This window comes from Haemorhous mexicanus, chromosome 6, assembly GCF_027477595.1.
Source record: "Haemorhous mexicanus isolate bHaeMex1 chromosome 6, bHaeMex1.pri, whole genome shotgun sequence".
In the NCBI taxonomy this organism is placed as follows: Eukaryota; Metazoa; Chordata; class Aves; order Passeriformes; family Fringillidae; genus Haemorhous; species Haemorhous mexicanus.
The window spans coordinates 55415018-55433176 of NC_082346.1; the positions used below are offsets into that span (position 1 = coordinate 55415018).

At 37.8% G+C, this 18159-nt stretch overlaps 1 protein-coding gene across 4 annotated transcripts in view; it reads left to right on the forward strand.

Moving 5' to 3' along the window:
- TECPR2 (tectonin beta-propeller repeat containing 2) overlaps positions 1-18159 on the forward strand; it is a 42847-nt gene that overhangs the window by 318 nt on the left and 24370 nt on the right. The window contains exons 1-12 of one of the 4 annotated variants that reach the window (XR_009487043.1): positions 26-192; positions 2072-2220; positions 5272-5556; positions 5670-5798; positions 6206-6337; positions 7249-7406; positions 8507-8819; positions 9621-9753; positions 11059-11490; positions 12086-13083; positions 14470-14653; positions 16443-16616. Coding sequence is in view for 3 of the 4 variants with exons in the window: in XM_059850356.1 (XP_059706339.1) it covers positions 5323-5556; positions 5670-5798; positions 6206-6337; positions 7249-7406; positions 8507-8819; positions 9621-9753; positions 11059-11490; positions 12086-13083; positions 14470-14653; positions 16443-16616 (2887 nt within the window). In the remaining variant the exon portion in view is untranslated. Of the gene's footprint in view, positions 1-25; positions 193-2071; positions 2221-5271; positions 5557-5669; positions 5799-6205; positions 6338-7248; positions 7407-8506; positions 8820-9620; positions 9754-11058; positions 11491-12085; positions 13084-14469; positions 14654-16442; positions 16617-18159 lie in introns of those variants that run through there. The other 3 variants (XM_059850355.1, XM_059850356.1, XM_059850357.1) reach the window with 3 other exon arrangements.

The window sequence follows — 18159 nt, forward strand, 5'->3', positions numbered from 1 at the left end:
CGCCCTCCCCTTGCCGGGGCTCTGTGTCTGGGTGGTAAATCCGGCATAAGCCGAGGTAAAGCCGGCGAGAAGGCGAGGCAGCCCCGTGGGTGTCCGGCCGGGAGCCACGGGCTCTGTCCTTCTCTGGCAGGGGCTGCAGCCACACTGGTGCGAGAAGACACCTGTTGGGAAGGAGCGGTTTGAAACATCTGAGTATGTTTCAGTAGAATATGTTTAAGAATTCCATTTGAGGAGAGGAGTTTAAGACGAGGGGGAACGGCTTCACAGTGAAAGAAGGGCAGGTTTATGTTAGTTACTAGGAATAAATTTTTCACTATGACAGTAGCGAGACACTGAAACAGGTTGCCCAGAAAAACTGTGGGTACTCCATCCTTGGAAGTGTTCATGGCGAGCTCGGAGGGAGCTCAGAGCAGCCTGGGCTGGTGAAAGGTGTCTCTGCCCATGGCAGGAGAGTTGGAGCTGGATGGTCTTTAGGGTCTCTTCTAACCCAAACCATTCCAGAATTGTGTGTAGGTTTCATAGGGTGTCACAAGACCATCAGCTCAATTTTCCCATCTCTATAAGGATGTGCAGTGATTGCAGGTTCCCCTTTTCTACCCTTTCTGCATCCTTTATCTAGATTTTTTGTTTTGTTATTTATTTTTTATTATGTCACAGAGAAAAAAAATAAACCATGAGCCATGTTATAAATGACAAATGTAGTTATTCGCTTTTGCATTTATATATTCGCTTTTGCAAGTTATTGATCACAAAGATTCTGATATAGTACAATTTGTAATTCCTTTTAACTGCTTTTTTTGGTATAATATAACCTGTCAATTTATGCATGTACTGTGTTGCTTATATAAATAATAGTGTGATCAGTATATATCTTAGGCTTTAACATAATACTAAAATAAAAACTATATAATGCTAAAATCTTTTACTTGTGTAACTAGCTCAGATAATGGTGTGAAATAGCTATGTTGTTTCTCACATTTGTGGACCATCTTATCTGAATGATAAGATAATAGTGACAAGAACCAGGACACCAAGAGAAAAAATTTGCTACTGATTCTCTGGTTATTAGGAAGTGTCAAAACAATAGAATGGAGCCTCAAGAAGAAATAAAATATATTGATTTAATCTACAAGATGGCATGCAGACAAGTTAAAGGTTAAAACCAAGCAAAAGAGTTCCTAAACTCACAGGAATGTTTGAGTATGTGTAAACTCTTATGAGTATTTATGTATCCCCTGTAATGTAACAGTATATAAGAACACTGTTTTAAGCTAATTGTGTGTTTTGGGCATATTGCCAAACACCCCAGTGCTGGATATTGTCCCTTTTATCCCTTATTAAACTTTTAAAATTTCAGAGAGTGAGCTCTGTTTCTCACAAGCCAAAAATGCAACATGTAATGGGTTGTGTAAAGCCAAGTGTGTGTTAATCAGATAACCATGACCTGTGTGCAGGGCATGTGAAGCAGAGGTCCTTTGACAGGGTGTGTGTTTGTGTTCTCTGCTCTGCAGCATTGTGCTGTGAAAAGCTCTGGAGATGGGACAGTGGGGCATCCTGCTCTGGGGCTGAATTTGTGAGAAGTATTAGAAAAGAAAACTGCTTTTCTCTTTAGTTGGCAGGTTCTAGCTGAGAACAGAGACTGTTGTGTTTAGCTGTGGTCATATGGGAATTTGTTTGTGCTCTGAAGAACTTAAATGTAAATTTTAATGTCAAAGACTTGAAAAAAAATGGAGCTGTTGTCCCTCTAGTACAAACAGGACCCTGGGGCTCAGAGAGATGCAGTGACAGCTTTAGTTTCCTGCAGTCAGTCTGGGGCATATCCTGGCAATGAACCTTTGGGTGCTGCCTGTCTGCTGAACCACAGGATTATCTCTCACTTTAGTTGCCTCTGTTAGGCAGCATTGAGCCTTATTCCTCTTTCTAAGACCAGGGAAAAAAAAAATTAAAAAGCTGCTTTTCAAAGCATGGCCTTGAATGCAGTATTTAAGAACTTGTGAAGTCTGAGAGTTGAGAAGGAAGGACTCTGGTGATTGTTTTTGATGTGGTATTTTTCTCCACTCTGTCTCTGCAGGACAGCTGCTTAGCACAAGCTGCTTTGCCCTATATGACTGTTATGTACTTCAGAATAACTGTGGCTGACACAGACTGAACACATGCATCCACTTCCAAAATCTGCCTGAGAAAATAGATTGTATCTGCTGTTTGCCTTTGATTAATGAGGTAGGAAAAACAGATAATAATTAATCCTAAAGCTGTTACAGACTGCATGTGATACACAGCTGTTGTTAGAGGGATATTAAAGACTTCAGGCTCAAAAGTAGAGAATTGTGGCATTTGTGCAGCTGTTTTGAATGTATAGGCCGTATGGAAGGTCTTCTAGTCCCTTATACATTTGGTTAGTGTAGATAAAATTACCTAATATTAGTAGTATTTTTAATAAAAGTATGGTTTTGAGTTTTCACTTACATGTTTTTACACATTCAAAGTGTTTTGTTAGTCTGTAAACGGCTCAAGATGAAACTAATTTGTGTGCAATGTCAAGAAATTATAGTTCATTGATAAATTTTTCCTTTTTTTCGATTGTACAGGGTGAATGGGTTATAGAGAAGAAAATCTTAAGGTTTTTTTTGATTACTTTGCCATCAGAGATTGTATATAAATTTTACGAAGAGTGAGAGCCCTTACCTAACAGCAGAGTTTTTAAATTTATCTTAGTATGTGACAAGAAATAATTCCTCCCATGTTTTTTGTGGTTGGGAAGAAAAGACTCTATAAAACTTTCCTTTTTTCTCTTTTTTAAAATTAAATGTAAACTTCCAAAATATGCATCAGGTAGCAGATAGGGTAGAGGAATAAAGAAAAGTCTTTTTCTGGATAATAAAAATTTGCATATTTCCATAGCTGGTAATCAGTTACTCTGTTTTTAGTGGTTTAGTTTAGCTGGAAGAATAAGTGGTGGAGACTTAAGAGGATGAATTCTGGGGGCTTGGAAAGTCCTCTGGTAACTGAGGAGTGTGAGGTGGTTCCAGCTACAAGAGCAGCTTTGGATGCTGACAGATGTAAATTGCAAGAGTCACAAAGGGGACTTAAAACCCAAAATATGTCAAATCTATGATGCAGCAGCTGGGTAGAAGTTGAGGTGGTAGAAGTTGAGGTTAGATAGAGGAAGATTAGAAAATGTGAGACTCAAGACAAAGACCGGATTTTATTTTATTAGGGAAAAGAAAAAAAGACCATTGACTAGTAAAATTACTAAAGTGGCAAAACAACACATTTAGAACAGCAAATGAGACTTTAACAGTAGATTCTTTTTATATTTAGTTGACTGTAGATAGAAAGCAGAAAATGCTTAAGGAAGGGGTAGGAGACTTAAAATATAGGATAGGAAATAGATGGTTTGTGAAAATATTGTGGAAGTGTCATGATGTGCTAAGGTTATCTGTTAACTTAGTAAATATCTCTAAAAGGAGCTCTTCATTCAGCAATAGTTTGGACCGATGTATCAGCTGGTCTTGATGATATTAAATACATCAGGACAGGTTGTAAACATTGGAGGAGAATGGAATTAATTTCTAAACTCTAGCAAGCAGTAAAATTTACCACAATTAGGAACTTCTAACAATTGGTGCTAGTGTAGCTATTAGCAGTTTTTGTAGCAGATAAAATATAAACTAAACCAGTTTTTATTCCTGTGGTCTTGTCTATGACATGCATGGGCAATGTCATGCAAACAGTCCCTGTGGCCTTAGTGCAATTTTACATTGACAGCAAGTGTTGCAGGGCCCAAAGTGTGTGTGCTGAATGCTCTTGCATAATAACTGAAATAGAGCCTTTCACAGTAATGAGATATTAAACTAGAACAGCCTTTTTTTTTTTTTTTCTAGTTTAGTTGATACACACTGCAAACAATGTGTGAAGCTGCCAAACAAAATACATTTCCCATCCTTAGAGAATTAAAAACAAGGCACAGTAGGACATATCACAAATTGAAGTAGGAGTAGTTCACAGAATAATTGTGAGCATTTGGAAGCATTTCTAACTTCAATTGGCAGATCTCTTTTTTTTATTTCTCTAAGGAAGTTCTAACTGTGCTGAAGCTAAAGAAAATCTTAAGTGTTGAGATCTTAAACAACCATAGAAAACTTTCCTGTCTACAGATACCCAACATCCTTGTGTTGGAAAACTGCAAGACTCTATACCATTCTGTTAACTGCACTTGTTCATAGCAAAATAAAACTCAAGGAGTGAAGGCTTCTTTTCTTTTCCATGTTTCAAAGTCACCCATGAGGAGAAGCAGCAGCTACTGCTGCAAAATGTTCTTGTCAAGACTGTAGTGCTGAGAAAAATTACTGAGTATAATTAAATTTTTTGAGTATTTTTATGTTGCTCATGATCAGCTTTTTCTGAAGGTGCCAGTATGTTATTACTGTGAAGAGCTCTGACTATGTTGTTTTCCTTGGAGAAGGCAAACAGACTCTTTGTTTCTGGTATTCATAGATATTCTCCCCAAAGTATATTTACAGTATTGCTCACAAGCATGAAATTATTTTCTTATCCATAAAAGGAAACCTGGACATATGGTACTTTTTTCCTGTTTGCTCCTTATCTTTCTAAATTCAGTTGCTACATGAATATTTTCCTGTGTCTGTCAAAATAGGAGTTTTTAAGTTTTTACTCACCCCTTTCTTCCCACATTATTCTAATTTTTTGGTTGCTATTTGAATGTATAGCAGATGTAGCTCTAGCTGAACTGCTTCTCAGCTGTGTTTTTTCTTGGGCTTTGGGGCATTAAGGAGTGGAGCCCAAATGTTAGTCTGTTGCTTTGATCTTACAGTGCTGTCTGGCACAGAGAATATCCCAGGCTCTTGGGCACTGGTTGGATTGAGGCTAGAGGCTGCAGAAAGATGAAGAAATACATCACATGGATTGTTCAGTGTCAGAGTCCTTATGGTTTTTTCACTAGGCAGATGAAAAGAAACACTGCATTCCAACTCAACTTTGACAAATTTACAGATGCAAGAAAAAGTGATTATCCCGTATTTAGTGGTTACCATACATCCTTATGTGTTAGCTGAACTTAAGGAATACACTTTTTAGTAAAAAAAAGTTTCTTCTAAGAATAGGTTTCATTCACTACAAGAGTTTAACTTGCTTTTTCTTTATGCAAAGCAAAATCTGAGAATTTTTTCTTCTTTATTGCTAGATTGTGGCTGTTACCCTTTTACTCTCTCCACACAAGTTAATGACATGTTTCTTGCTTTTGTCTTTCAGATTTCCTTATGTGGTCATGTAGATGTGTTTATTTCAGCCTTAAAATCGCTGATGCAAATCCTTGCTATGGCATCTGTGGCTTCACCAGTTATATTTAAGGAATTTTGTCCCTTGTATTATCTCCTCAATGCCATTCCTACAAAGATCCAGAAAGGCTTTCGCTCTATTGTGGTTTACCTGACAGCTCTTGATACCAATGGAGACTACATTGCTGTGGGGAGCAGCATTGGAATGCTTTATCTCTACTGCAGACATATAAACCAGATGAAAAAATATAATTTTGAGGTAAATACTAACTTTTACTGTTGTCTCTTCTGATAAAGCTGAGTTGCTCAGAACTGAGCTCTCTGTTGGTGTCTCATTAACTTGTGAGTTCTTTGTATGGTTTGTTTCAACAGGGGAGGTGTGAATCTATAACTTTTGTAAAGCTGTTAAGTTGTTTTGATGATCTCGTTGCTGTTGGCACAGCCTCAGGTCGGGTTGCAGTTTTCCAGCTTGTGTCTTCATTACCTGGAAGGAACAAACAGGTAAATATTTTCATTTGCCTAAATCTCTGTGAGCTCTAGTATAGCCAGTTCTAGTAGAGTGTTACCGTGATCCTTTGTAAGAGTTACACCCAGCCAGTCTTGCCTGATGAAATAGCTGTGAATATGTTAACCTTCTAAAACAATAATATTAAAGCATGCTTTGCATTACAAAAGCTGTATTTAATCAAATATGTTTCTGAGAGATTTCTCATGTGTAATGATTGGCTAATCTCTTTGGTGGAGGAGAGTTTTGGATTGTTATGGGTTTTCTGTGCTGAATAAACTTTAGAAGGGCCTGCACTTTTGTACTTGATCTCCAGTTAAACCAGTTAGGAGTCACTGAATACGCTTTGTGCATCCATCTTCTCTTCAGCTCATTCTTCTATTGCTTTTTTATTGTTTCACAGCTTCGTAGATTTGATGTTGCTGGTATCCACAAAAGTAGCATTACAGCTTTAGCTTGGAGTCCCAATGGAATGAAATTATTCTCTGGAGATGACAAAGGAAAGATTGTCTACTCTGCACTAGACCTAGACCAGGTGAGCATTTGTTATACCTTAATTCATATTTGCACTTTCTGAAAGGATGCTTGTGTGTTTAAATATTTAGCAGTTACTTAATTGCTCAGTGTTATGGGTTTAGTTGGATGGCTTTATTGGTATGTTTACACTTGGCCCAGTGTGTGCACACCCAGCAAGGCAACCACTGGATTTCCTTCAGAACTGCCTTTTCTTTTTTAAAAATCAGTGTATTTTAAAAGAAGTAGTGATCCTTCTCAGTTTTCATGAAATAACTATCAAATCTTTCTTCAGCTTTCAGCCAGTACTTTCACTTTTTTTTGGAAGGGATATTTTTGACTGATGTGGCTCTATTGGTGAAGTACTTCTCCCAGAATCGTTCAGCATCTTAGTCGAGAGCATAGAATGAAAGTAACAATTGGGTGTAGTGCTGGCTGACTGGCATGTTACCCGTAAATGGAATTTTTCTCACATCTGGTTAGTTAATACAGACCTGAGATGTCAAGAAGATTAATGCTAACTTGAATTTTTAAATGGGAGAAAAGTTTAAACAATATCTTATTTATTTGTGACTGTCAATTTGGTTTGACAGAAATCACCAGAAGTAATGATTGTCTCAGCAAGGCATGAGCTGGCAGTGGGGAAGAAGGAAGAAAGTGTGTCCTGAAGTTCCTAAAGTTTCTGTTGATTTCAAGAGAAATGTATTAGCTAGTATTGCAAGAGAAACTACATTTCATAGTGTGTCACTCTCCTCTTGCCTACGTAAATTAAGTCCATATTCATTAAGTGAATTTCATGCAACAGGAGTTCAAAAGCTTTTTGTTTGTTTTCTTTTTTTCTCTTGGGCTTATAAATTTCTTTGAAGTGTTAGTTACCACCTTGCATTTTTAGGAAGGTTTGACTCTTGTGATTTGTGTGTGTATCTTTGAAAGGGTATTTGCAACTCCAGCCTTGTATTGGAAGAGCCATCTTCGATTGTCCAGTTGGATTACAACCAGAAGGTGCTGCTTGTCTCTACTTTGCAGCGGACTCTGCTTTTTTACACAGAAGAGAAATCCGTCAACCAAGTTGGAACACAGCCCAGAAAAAAGTAACCCTCATAAAATCCTGATGCAGGCTCATCTATTAATTCTTGCATTTCAAAGTGAATTACAGACAGAGTGATCTAGGCAGTAAAATTAATACAACACAGCAGTCTGCTCATAAAAAGCTAGTTACCATAGCTGTGTGTGATTGAATGTGAAATGACAATTATAACTATCTAGAAAGTATGTGGTTGCAAGTGTGTCACGACTATATTTTCAAGGCACTCTTAGGCAAAAATATTTAAGATGTTTTTTCATTTTCTAAGCTGAAAACAGTGCCAAACTTCCTCTGCAGTCCCTCTTTGTTTACTGTGACTTGCAGTGAGCAGGCATTGTAATCTAGTCTGTCTAATGGGTGATGTAATATTTGATGCAAAAAGCAAGTCATCATTCCTGTTTTTCTTATGTGCTGAAGTGAATTAATAGGGAGAATGTATGGTAAGCACTTAAATTTGAGTTGAAGACTAGGACCCTCTTGTATGGCTTTGACATCTCTTATGTAATCCCCCTTGAGTGAGGAAAAGAGAACCCAGTCATAGAGCAGCATGACTGACTATTTCTCTTAAGGAGGGGAAATTTACCCTTGAAGGAGGGTTTATGATGTATCTTTCAGGGATATGAATAGTAAGAGGAATACCAAGGTCCATCTTATATGTGAAGGGTTTTCTTGGATGATAGTAATGGTGTTTCTGTGAAATGAAGGGTTTAACAGCTGAGGTCTGTTCTGTGCTTCTTGCAAGTAAAGGCTGCCAGTTCCTTAGCATTAGTTTGTAATGTCTTGCTTGTTTTTTATAAATTCTGGGAGAAGGAAGAGTGCATAGTAGGATCTTTTTGAGATGGACAGAGTGTTATTAAGGCTATGAAGCTTATTAGGACGAGTAATATAACTTGCTCAGTTGATGCAGTGTGTGACATTCAAAGCTGAGGGGAAACTTGTTATTTGGAATTACAGCTCATGTCTTACTGTAACTAAATTTGTACTTCAGATGTTTGACTGGATATTTTAATCAAAGACTTTTGATAATTTGTGAATTTGTGCCATTAGTTTTTAAATTGTTTCAAGGTTGTATATGTAGCTTTTAAAATAAATTCTTTTGCATTTTAGCACTGGCAAATTTGGAGCATGTTTTATACCTGGCCTGTGTAAACAGAGTGACTTGACACTATTTGCTGCCAGACCTGGGCTTCGTCTGTGGAAGTCTGATGTTCATGGGACTGTTCAGGCCACATTCATATTGAAAGATGTATTTGCTGGAGGAATAAAAACTTTTGAACTGTATCCTCGTTTAGAACCACCTGACAGAGGAAGTTACAGCTCTCCAGAGAAACACCTTGGGCTTGTCTCGTGCTTTTTCCAAGAAGGATGGGTGCTGACCTGGAACGAATACAGCATCTATTTACTGGACACTGTGAACCAGGTAGATAAATCTTGTGGCTGCATATTTAGTTTCTTCCATGTTTTTGTTCATGCTATGCCATGAGACTCTGTTTTAGTTATACATTCTATGGCTGTGATTTAAATCCCTATTTAAAGCAACAAAAAAAGAATATTTATTGTCTCCCCTCTCAAGCTGTCATTGCAATGATATACCCAACAACTAGCTCATTATGTTGTTTATGAAAATTACATATATTTAAAGCTTTCAGTTAAGGTGTTAACATCATAATTCATTCTGATGCTTAGTGAAACTTATAGAAACCTACAGTCTAGGAATTAGTGCAGAAAGATATTTTAAGCCTGTAAAATGTGCCTGGAACTATTTATTCTTTCTCTTCTACCACTGCTGCTGTCTTTAAAAAGATGTATTACCTTTTATTTGGTATACAGTGAAGTGTTAGCTATCTTGTTGTCTTAAAAACGCATATGAATGCAGACACAAGCTAGTATATTTTTGTCTAAATGATATTAAATATTCATACTGTGGCACTCTTCTGCCACCAAATTGTATATTGCTTAAGTTGTTATATTTAGTTGCTTTTAGTTGGAAAAGGAATGGATCTGTGGAATTTAAATTAGTATAAGAATGGAGCTGCATCATGATTAAAGAGTTCTTTTCTGTTTCTTTTTTCTGTGTTCTTTTTTTGCTAAGATAAAAATCTTTAGCCTCTACTGTTTTTGTTGATTAAAATCCAGAGAACGCTTTTTTACGAGTACCACGTTGTACAAACACTGTGTTAATCTAATGCCAATTATTTCCTTCTCTGCTGACTCTTTACAGGCTTTGATTGGTGGCTTGGAAGGATATGGTGATATTGTGTCTGTGTCCTGTACCAACAATGAGATTTTTCTCTTAAAGGGAGATAGAGACATAATAAGAATTTCAAATAGACCTGAAGGACTGTCATCAATAGGTTTGTATAAATTAGTAAGCTTACTATGTAGAAATGAATAAGTTTAGTATGTAGAAATTAATGTGTACCTCATTCAACATGGTGCCTGTTGTACTTTTTTAATAGCAAAAAAACCAAAACCAACAAAGCTGAAACACATCAAACCTCAGACAAATCCCTTCAGATTGTTACAAAAACCTGCCAGGTCCTGTAGAGTTACTCATCTGTTCTGATAGGTTGTATTTAGAGATCTGGTTTATCTGCTTATCTGAGCTTCTCTTTTGGCTGCAGTGAGAATGGGGGCATTAAGAAATTAAATATGCTTGCCTTTTTTGAGAGTGGATCAGCATTAACCTAATGAGGCATCTGTGCATTTGGGAGCTCATTCCTGAACCATGATGCTGAAGCAGTCTGGATTCCTGATCATGGTTATCCCTTTAGGATCAGCCTCAGCAGCTGAATACGTTGATTCTGTGCCGCCTGTCACCAGCCACGTTCCAGGGGAAATCTCAGCCTTCCTAGCAATGAAAAAGAAAGAATTGGCAAATAAATCCAAAGAATGCTCACTAAAATTCCAAAAATAATTTGACTGTTTCATACTTGTTGCCATCTGAGTTAAACATTTATGTTACTAGAACTCTGTAAAAAGGGCTACTAATACATTTAAATGCTCCATCTTAGCTTTGTTTTAGCAAAATGCTAATAAATGTGCTATGAAGTCTCATGCAGTGCTGGAAAACTTAACTTTCTTGTCATTGCATATTGGCAATAGCTTTAGTAATTTAGGCAGGTCTTTATTCACAAACTTCTAGAGACTGTTCATTATTTTAATTTCAACTTTCAAGTATAGTTTGAAAGGACCCTTTAGAAGTGTATTTTCTGCCAGTCACTACAGTGATTTATCTGATAATTTTCCTTGATTTTTTTTCAAGCTACTGAATGTTTGAATGAAGAAGTTAAAGATATAGGATGGTGCTTCAGTGTGTGATAGAATTGGATCTTCCAAGCTGCAGACCTGTACTGTTCTTGTTACAAAAACATAAATTCAGCATTTTTCTAATAGAAGTTTGATACAGGGTTTGGAGGAGGTGCTTTCTTATTAATTTGCAGGGAGTTTATAGTGTGCATGCAAACACACAGGTATTTATTTTTAAACGTTGTTTGCTTAGATTTTTTTTTTTGCATAAATATTCTTTTCATTCAATACTCTCTAAAATTATGCCCCTACTCATTTGATGCTAGTATTTATACTTGAACTATTTATACTTTTATTTTTCTCTTGGACAATTTCAGACATGAATTCAAAATTGTCAAATTCTTTAACAGATACAAGTCCTAAATTGCTGACCCCATCATCAGTAGTTTCATCTGTATCATCCAGCCCTTCAGTGGAAACAGAAAGAAAAATGGTTACTTCCCCATCAGTTACTGATGATAAAAATGGCACTTCTTCTTTGGTGAAAGATGATCTGGAAACTCCAACACTATCCGAGAAAAGTTTTGATAGAGTGGGAGACTTGAGCAATGAAGTCAGGAGAAGGGGCTGCTCTGTAGTAAGTGAATCACGAAGCAGGAGCAGCTCTGTGAACTCTGTGGACAGTGGCTCAAGCTTTCTGATGTGTGCAGACCAACTTCCAGAAGCTCAGAGGGAAGGCCAGCTTTCTTCACAACGGTTCAGCACCATCAGCTCTGAAGATTTTGATCAAGAACTTATTGTAAAGCCAATTAAGGTGAAAAAGAAAAAAAAGAAGAAACAGGGTAGGTGGAGCAGAGCTTTCCCTGACACTGCACGGTGTGAGAGCACATTATATGGAGGAGTCTGTGTTGGGCAGGCTTCCTGTATACTGTGGTGTTGTGCTCCTGAAATGGCTGAGGGGTTGTGGTGGGCCATTTCTGTTTAAGATGAAAATCTCCTTTAAAAGTGATAAATGGATAAAGTCTTCTTAGATCTGTTTGGAGTTTATTTCTTTTGTTTTGCTTTCTGTAAACATGCTTTGAGTTCTAATGTATTTGTTAATGGGACCATACAGTGGACTCTGTGTCCAGATTTATGTTGGAATTGTGTAATATCTATTCATCCTATTCAGAATATTTGGCAGTGTCTTTCTTAGACATCCTCTTTAGTTTCATGAAGTAGTGTGAGTACTCAGTTATTTTAATTGTTTACTGTATTAAGACTTTTTTTGGCTTTATATGTATTATTTAATGTTAAAGTTGAAAAAAAATCAGTATGGTTAAAATTTAGATTTAGCTTTGTTCTTCCTCCAGTTCTAAAAATATTTTAATTTCTTGCTTGACACTGGGATTTAATACTACTTTTCTCCTTCTTTTTCATGTGTGTGTGTGATAACAGAAAGTGGGACAAGGAGAAACCACAGCTCTCTGGAAGGCACACCAATTTATGAGCGTCAGCTTTCTGGTGACAGTCCACATTCCTTGAATGCAGACTCCTTTTCCATGACTTCCAGCATAATGAGTGGCAGCATTGATCATTTGAGTACTGGATCTCCAGATCAGGAAAGTATGTTCAGCATGGAGTCCCATACAATCTTGCAAGAAGATAACGGTTCAGAAACTTTCAGTGTCCTGCAGTCTCCTGAGTCAGCAAATGTACTAATTAATGAAGAAAATGGAGATGTGGCTGATTTACAGAAACTTCCAAACAGTGACAGTGGCATGGGTACTTCAGCTGTTATTGATACTTTGACATCTGCATCTCCTCTGATGCTCACAGAAGACTTGACAAGCAGTGTTGGTGGTGAATGTAATGGTGAGGTGGTTTCTGCAGGCAATGAATGCTGTCCTGGAAAGCTGAGCCAGGAGGAGGAGGAGCAGGATTTTTCAACATTGTGTAAAATAGATGAAGACTTGGTTAAAATGAAGCTGCAGGATACTGAAAAATCTTCTGAAGATCCAGACCTTACAGACCAGATGTTATTGGAATGTGACAGTATACTTGGTGTGCAGACATCTCTGACACCAAAGGAAAGTGATGAAACTGGTGAGGAAGACCAACAGCAGCTGTCTCTAATCCACAGTGCTCTGTCAGACCCTTCTGCACTCCAGTGTGACATCGCTGACAGTGTTCATTCAGATAACTGTTCCATTTCTGGGTGGAATTTTGAAAGTGCAATCAAAGCTAAATGTAGTACTAGCACTGCTGAAAGGGTAGCAGACACTCATGAAAGTAGGACTGAAAAATCTGCCTCAAGTGATGAAGAGGATATTTATGGACATGGATTACCATATTCATCCTCAGAGACCAGCATGCCTGAAGTTGGTGCTGTGCCTGGTGCACAGGATGTAGCCAAGATAAGCCTAGATGAAATGGTGCTGTTAAAATCTGATCAGGTATTTCTTTTTGGTTTAATTAAAGTACCTTTAACCTTAAAAAGAAGCAAAAAGAAACATTCCTGCAGTTAACTGCAATTCCTGCTTTTCAAAAGAAACGTTCCTGCAATTACTGTCCTTTACATCTTTAGGAGAGCAATTTTTTGTTTACTTGATTCAATACACAAGTAAAATACAAAGCCAAGCAACAGTATGTGTTGTAAGTCTTAAAAAATGTGATGAATCTGATTTCAAAATGGGTGATGTGTGCTTGCAATGCAAAGAAGCTGTTCTGGCTGTGTTATTCCCAGCTCAACAAAAATGCTGTTAGAAACCCATCCATTAAAGAGTGAATAGTAAAACCCAGTCATGCTCAAAGGCTGCTGCTTGTTTGGATCTCCAGTAGTCCAAATTCTTCATGATGCTGTTCCCAAATTCAGCTAACTTCATGAAGAATTAATGCTAATTATCTCACATGGCTGGCTTCTGCTTAAGGATTATTTTACCTCTAAATACTCAGAATAAGGATTAGTCTTTGCCCCCTAGCCAGCAGTAGTTAGTACTGTTTAAAATGTTGACAGTTTGCTTCTTCTTTTATCCCTCTTTCCTTCATAGTTATTTGTGGGCAATCCTCATGGATACTATAGAAAAGAAGTACTGAAGTTAATTGTAAAATCTGCAAAATTGCCAGAATCACTGGGACTTTTAGCAGAAGTCTTAAGAAGGAAATACAATTCTTGTAGGGTGGGGGAATTGTTTCTTTTAGATCTGTAACAGCCTTGTGTTGAGATCAACCAAATAAAAGTTGAGTTATAAGTTGTTGGTCTCCTATTTACTGACAACTGCAGCCCAAAGTGCAGAAGACTTTTGTTTCAGGTTATGGTATTCTTACACTCTGTCATATTCAGAAATCTCTCCTGCTAATGTATGCAGTGCTTGAGTTCACCTCATGCAAGCAATCAAAATTTAAGAGAGCAGGCTGTAAACCAGATTTCTGCAAGACGTAGCTCATCTACCATGCAGAGAGTACCAGAGTTGGATATTCAGCTGTCTTGTTCCCTTTGCTCATCACTTCCTAGGCAATGAATAATTTCCTGAACTACAGGCAGACTGTACATTGTTATATATTCCTCCTCCTATGGAGCTGGATGACAGGGTGGAGGGGTTTATTTTTTTTCTAAATCTGTTGTTTGAGCAGTCTCATTGTGCACATACAGCCTTAGAGAACAGTGACAGATGTAGTTTCATTTTACACAAGACAAATTTATTCATTGATTAAAGTACTTAAGTACTTAGCTTTTAGTTTAGCTTTTTAAAAATCAAAACGTGGGAGCTGCTCTTCTTTTATACCCATTTTCTTATGCAGTTTGAAGACACCTGACACTGTTCTGACTCTACAGTTTTTAGTTTGCAGAGAGCTGGATGGGATACTCTGGCCCTGGATATGGCATCCTGAGCCTGGTTGTCTCAGAAAAATACATTTGGTGCCTGGACTACCGAGGCAGCCTGTACTGCAGTGCCCTTCCTGCAGCCGGCCTGCGCTGGCAGAAGTTTGAGGATGGAGTCCAGCAAGTGGCAGTTTCCCCCTCAGGTAGGTTGGCTTCTGCTGCACTGTTGCCTTGTAAATATAAAACTTGGATAGACTTGGGCATTTTCTTTGGTTTTTTGGTTGTTTGGTTTTTGTGGTTTTTTTTTTTTTTTTTTTAAGTATCAGTTATTATTTAATTAGATGTAACCTGTCATCTTTGTGAGATTACATATATAATTGAGAGCATATTTAATTTCCACATAGGCTGTTTGTTTGTTTGTTTTTTCAAATCAATTACTTCCAGAAACTTGGTTGTTTAGGGCTTGTTTCATGTGATAGTGGTGTGTTGATTTGTATTTCTTTTTGTTTGTTTGCTTTTTTTAAATAGTCATAGTTATATGACTGCATCTTCACTACCTCTGCATCCCATGTTCTAGTTTAAATGGCTGTCTTTCTAGCAGGTTCACATTGCATATTGGGAGGTTTTCAACATGCATTTATTTGCCTGATTAAAGTGAACTTCAGAAGTAGCAGTTTAGTGGTAGGCAGAGAAGAGCTCCTTGTCTATACAAAACCTTGGTTTTTGTTACAGAACTATAGAAGTTCTTGGCTGTGAGGGTGGTGAGGCACAGGAAGAGGTTGCCCAGAGAAACTGTCGATGCCCCATCCCTGGAAGTGTTCAAGGCCAGGCTGGATGAGGCCTTCAGCAATCTGGTCAAGTGAGAGGTGTCCCTGCCCTGGCAGGGGGGTTGGAACTGGATGATCTTTAAGATCCCTTCCCACCCAAACCATTCTGTGATTCACAGTTTTAAAGTTCTTTTTCTTGTAAGTGTAGAACTGGCTTGGTGTATGCGTGGGTTGGTTGATTTGATTTCTTTTTAAATGCTGAAGAAAAAAACTTTGACGTTTTCGTACATTTGCATAAGCATTTGTTCTGGATGGTTGTGAATGAGAATTTTGTTGGATTAAAATTAAGCAGGTTTTGGTTATAAGCTTGTGTCACTTTTGGCCTTCCAGATTGTTTCAGGACTGGAGTGAAAATACAAAGTTTCTCAGCCATTTTAATTTCCTTGTCTCCTGCCTTGCCACTACTGTTCTTCCCTGTTATCTCTAAAAGCACACGTCAGTCTTCCCTTCTGTCTGTAGGGGAAGACTTGGCTGTCTGTTTTAAGAAGAAAGAAATTCTGTTTGATCTGTAGCTGAGCTTTGCTGTAGCCAAAACAATTTGAGAGTACTTGTAGTAGGTGAGAGTGTGGGTTCATCCAGCCCAGTGTCTTACCCTTAAAAGTGGTCCAGCAGGGTCCCTGCAGAAAAGTGAAAGGCATGGGCATGTGTCATATTTGCCTGTGGTAGTTTCAGGCTGCAGTTGTTGGTGGCTCAAATTGCCTGGGCAAAAAGGTTGTTCCTCTGCATTTCTTATCCTTCAGTTCTAGGAATTCACCCAGCTTTTCACTGAATCTGTGCGAGTTTCTAGCATCCCCAGTTTGCCATGGATGTGTTAATGCAGGAGCATGTTAACCACAACATGTCAAAATAGAATTAAATGCAACTTTGTGGAATCATTCAAAGGAAATTAATATGACAATGTACTGTTCTGGTACAAGCCAGCAGTTAAGTTTGGAGCTCCATTTGGTTTTCTTTTTTTAAGATATTATTATATATTAGAAGTCAGTTACTGTTCTGGTCTTGCTTAAAAAAAAAGTTGTAAGGGCTTTTTAAACTTGCATTTTTGTCTAATGCTATTGATTTGCTTTTCCCCTCCTATTAGTTTAGCTGTAGCTAGGACACATCACCTGTGACTGTTGCAGTAATTGCTGAGTGCTATTATGTTCTTTCTTTGCTTCTCTTACAGGGACTCTTCTCTGGAAGATTGAACAAAAGACTAACAAAGCTTTTGCTTGTGGAAAAGTAACGATAAAAGGAAAACGGCACTGGTATGAGGCTTTACCCCAGGCTGTATTTGTGGCTCTAAGTGATGACACTGCCTGGATTATCAGAACAAATGGAGATCTGTATCTACAAACAGGTACCTGAATTAATTGCAGGCTCTTTGAATTTTTGTGGGCTGAAATTATTAGATTTCAAGTCTATGGGACGATGGCAATTTGCTGTAAACTGTTATCCACAGCCAGGACATAAGGAAACCTTTTTATCTTGAGAAACACTTGGAAACAGTTGTGAGATTTTGTGTAATTAGGAGAGTGGAAAAGCAAGTTCATGGCCACTTGTTTTGTGTGTACCAAGTGGAGTACATGCAGTACAGAGAATTTATGGCATGGGGAAGATATAAGATGGATGGAGATAAATGGAAAGGGATTATAGAAAATATAAAAATAATACCCTTGCTTTGAAAGTGGTATGGTGCACTGAACAACTCAGCCTTAAGTGGGCAGAATAGGGAAAGGTAGAAGGTTTATGTTTTGAAAAGCACAGATCTCTAGAAGGTAAGAGTTACCACTTGATAATGACAGGAAGGTATTCTGAGACAGAAGATGGTGAAGTGTTTTGGAAGTATAGACAAATGGTGTTTTATGTGATAGAGAAAGGAAAGCCATGGGGGAATAGAATGGGCTGTGGAGTAGGAATCTGCAGCTGCCTTCTTCCTGGATGTCAATGAGGCACAAACTAGAAAAAGGGGTAGTGCAGTGGCAACTTTGAAGTCCTGGCCTTAGTTTTAATTTCTTCAGTGAATAGAAGAGGATGTATTTGGAAGGTGTTATGCAAACAATATTCAGGCTAAATGCAAGCAGCTAGGATGAAGGATGGTAGTACTAGTGTTAGAGTTAAGGGAGAAAAGTACCAAGGACTCCCAGGCATGTGAGGCTTGCACAGAGTTTCTAAGGAAAAATTACCAATAACATGATGAAGGAATTACTGTACTGATGAATGAAGAGGAGGACTGGGTTAAGGGCAAACTGTATAAGACATATACAAACAGGGCACCATGTCTGAGTGGCTATCAAAATTCTTATTTACCTTTCATTTAATTTTGGCACTCTAGTAATTTCATTTTAGCTTTAGTTACTGTAGCACAATGCAAAAATTTTTTGTGATTAAGAAAACTGTTTTAAGTACACATCACTGTTCAAAGACACTGTATTAAATTTTTTTTTATTTTTTTTTTTAGTTAAGTGTAGTAGTCCTAGAGAAATCAAGTGGCCTGCCCATGGTCACATGCATACTGCCAGCAGGCATGCATAGTGGTGATGGAGAGTAAATTTTGGATGCTAATAATACAGGGCTCTGTAGAGGTTTGAATCAATATTTTCCTTCTCTTTGAGAGATTGGTTTGATTACATCAGCTTACATTCTGCTGTTCTTAGGCTTCCAAATTTGTCTTTTGATGCAAAAAATAAATTCTCAGTTCATGAGTCTTCCTAATGCGAGGCAGCCAGTGAAAATTGTTTCTCCAAGATCTTTTCATTCCCTTCACTGTCTTGTGTAACATTTTTAACAAAAGTGTGTGCTCAGAGGTTTTGAAATGAGTGTTCTTGTTAGTCTAGAATATATTATAGACATGAGTCTGTTCATACGGGTTTTGGCAGCATGAGGAGATGAAACAAAAGCTG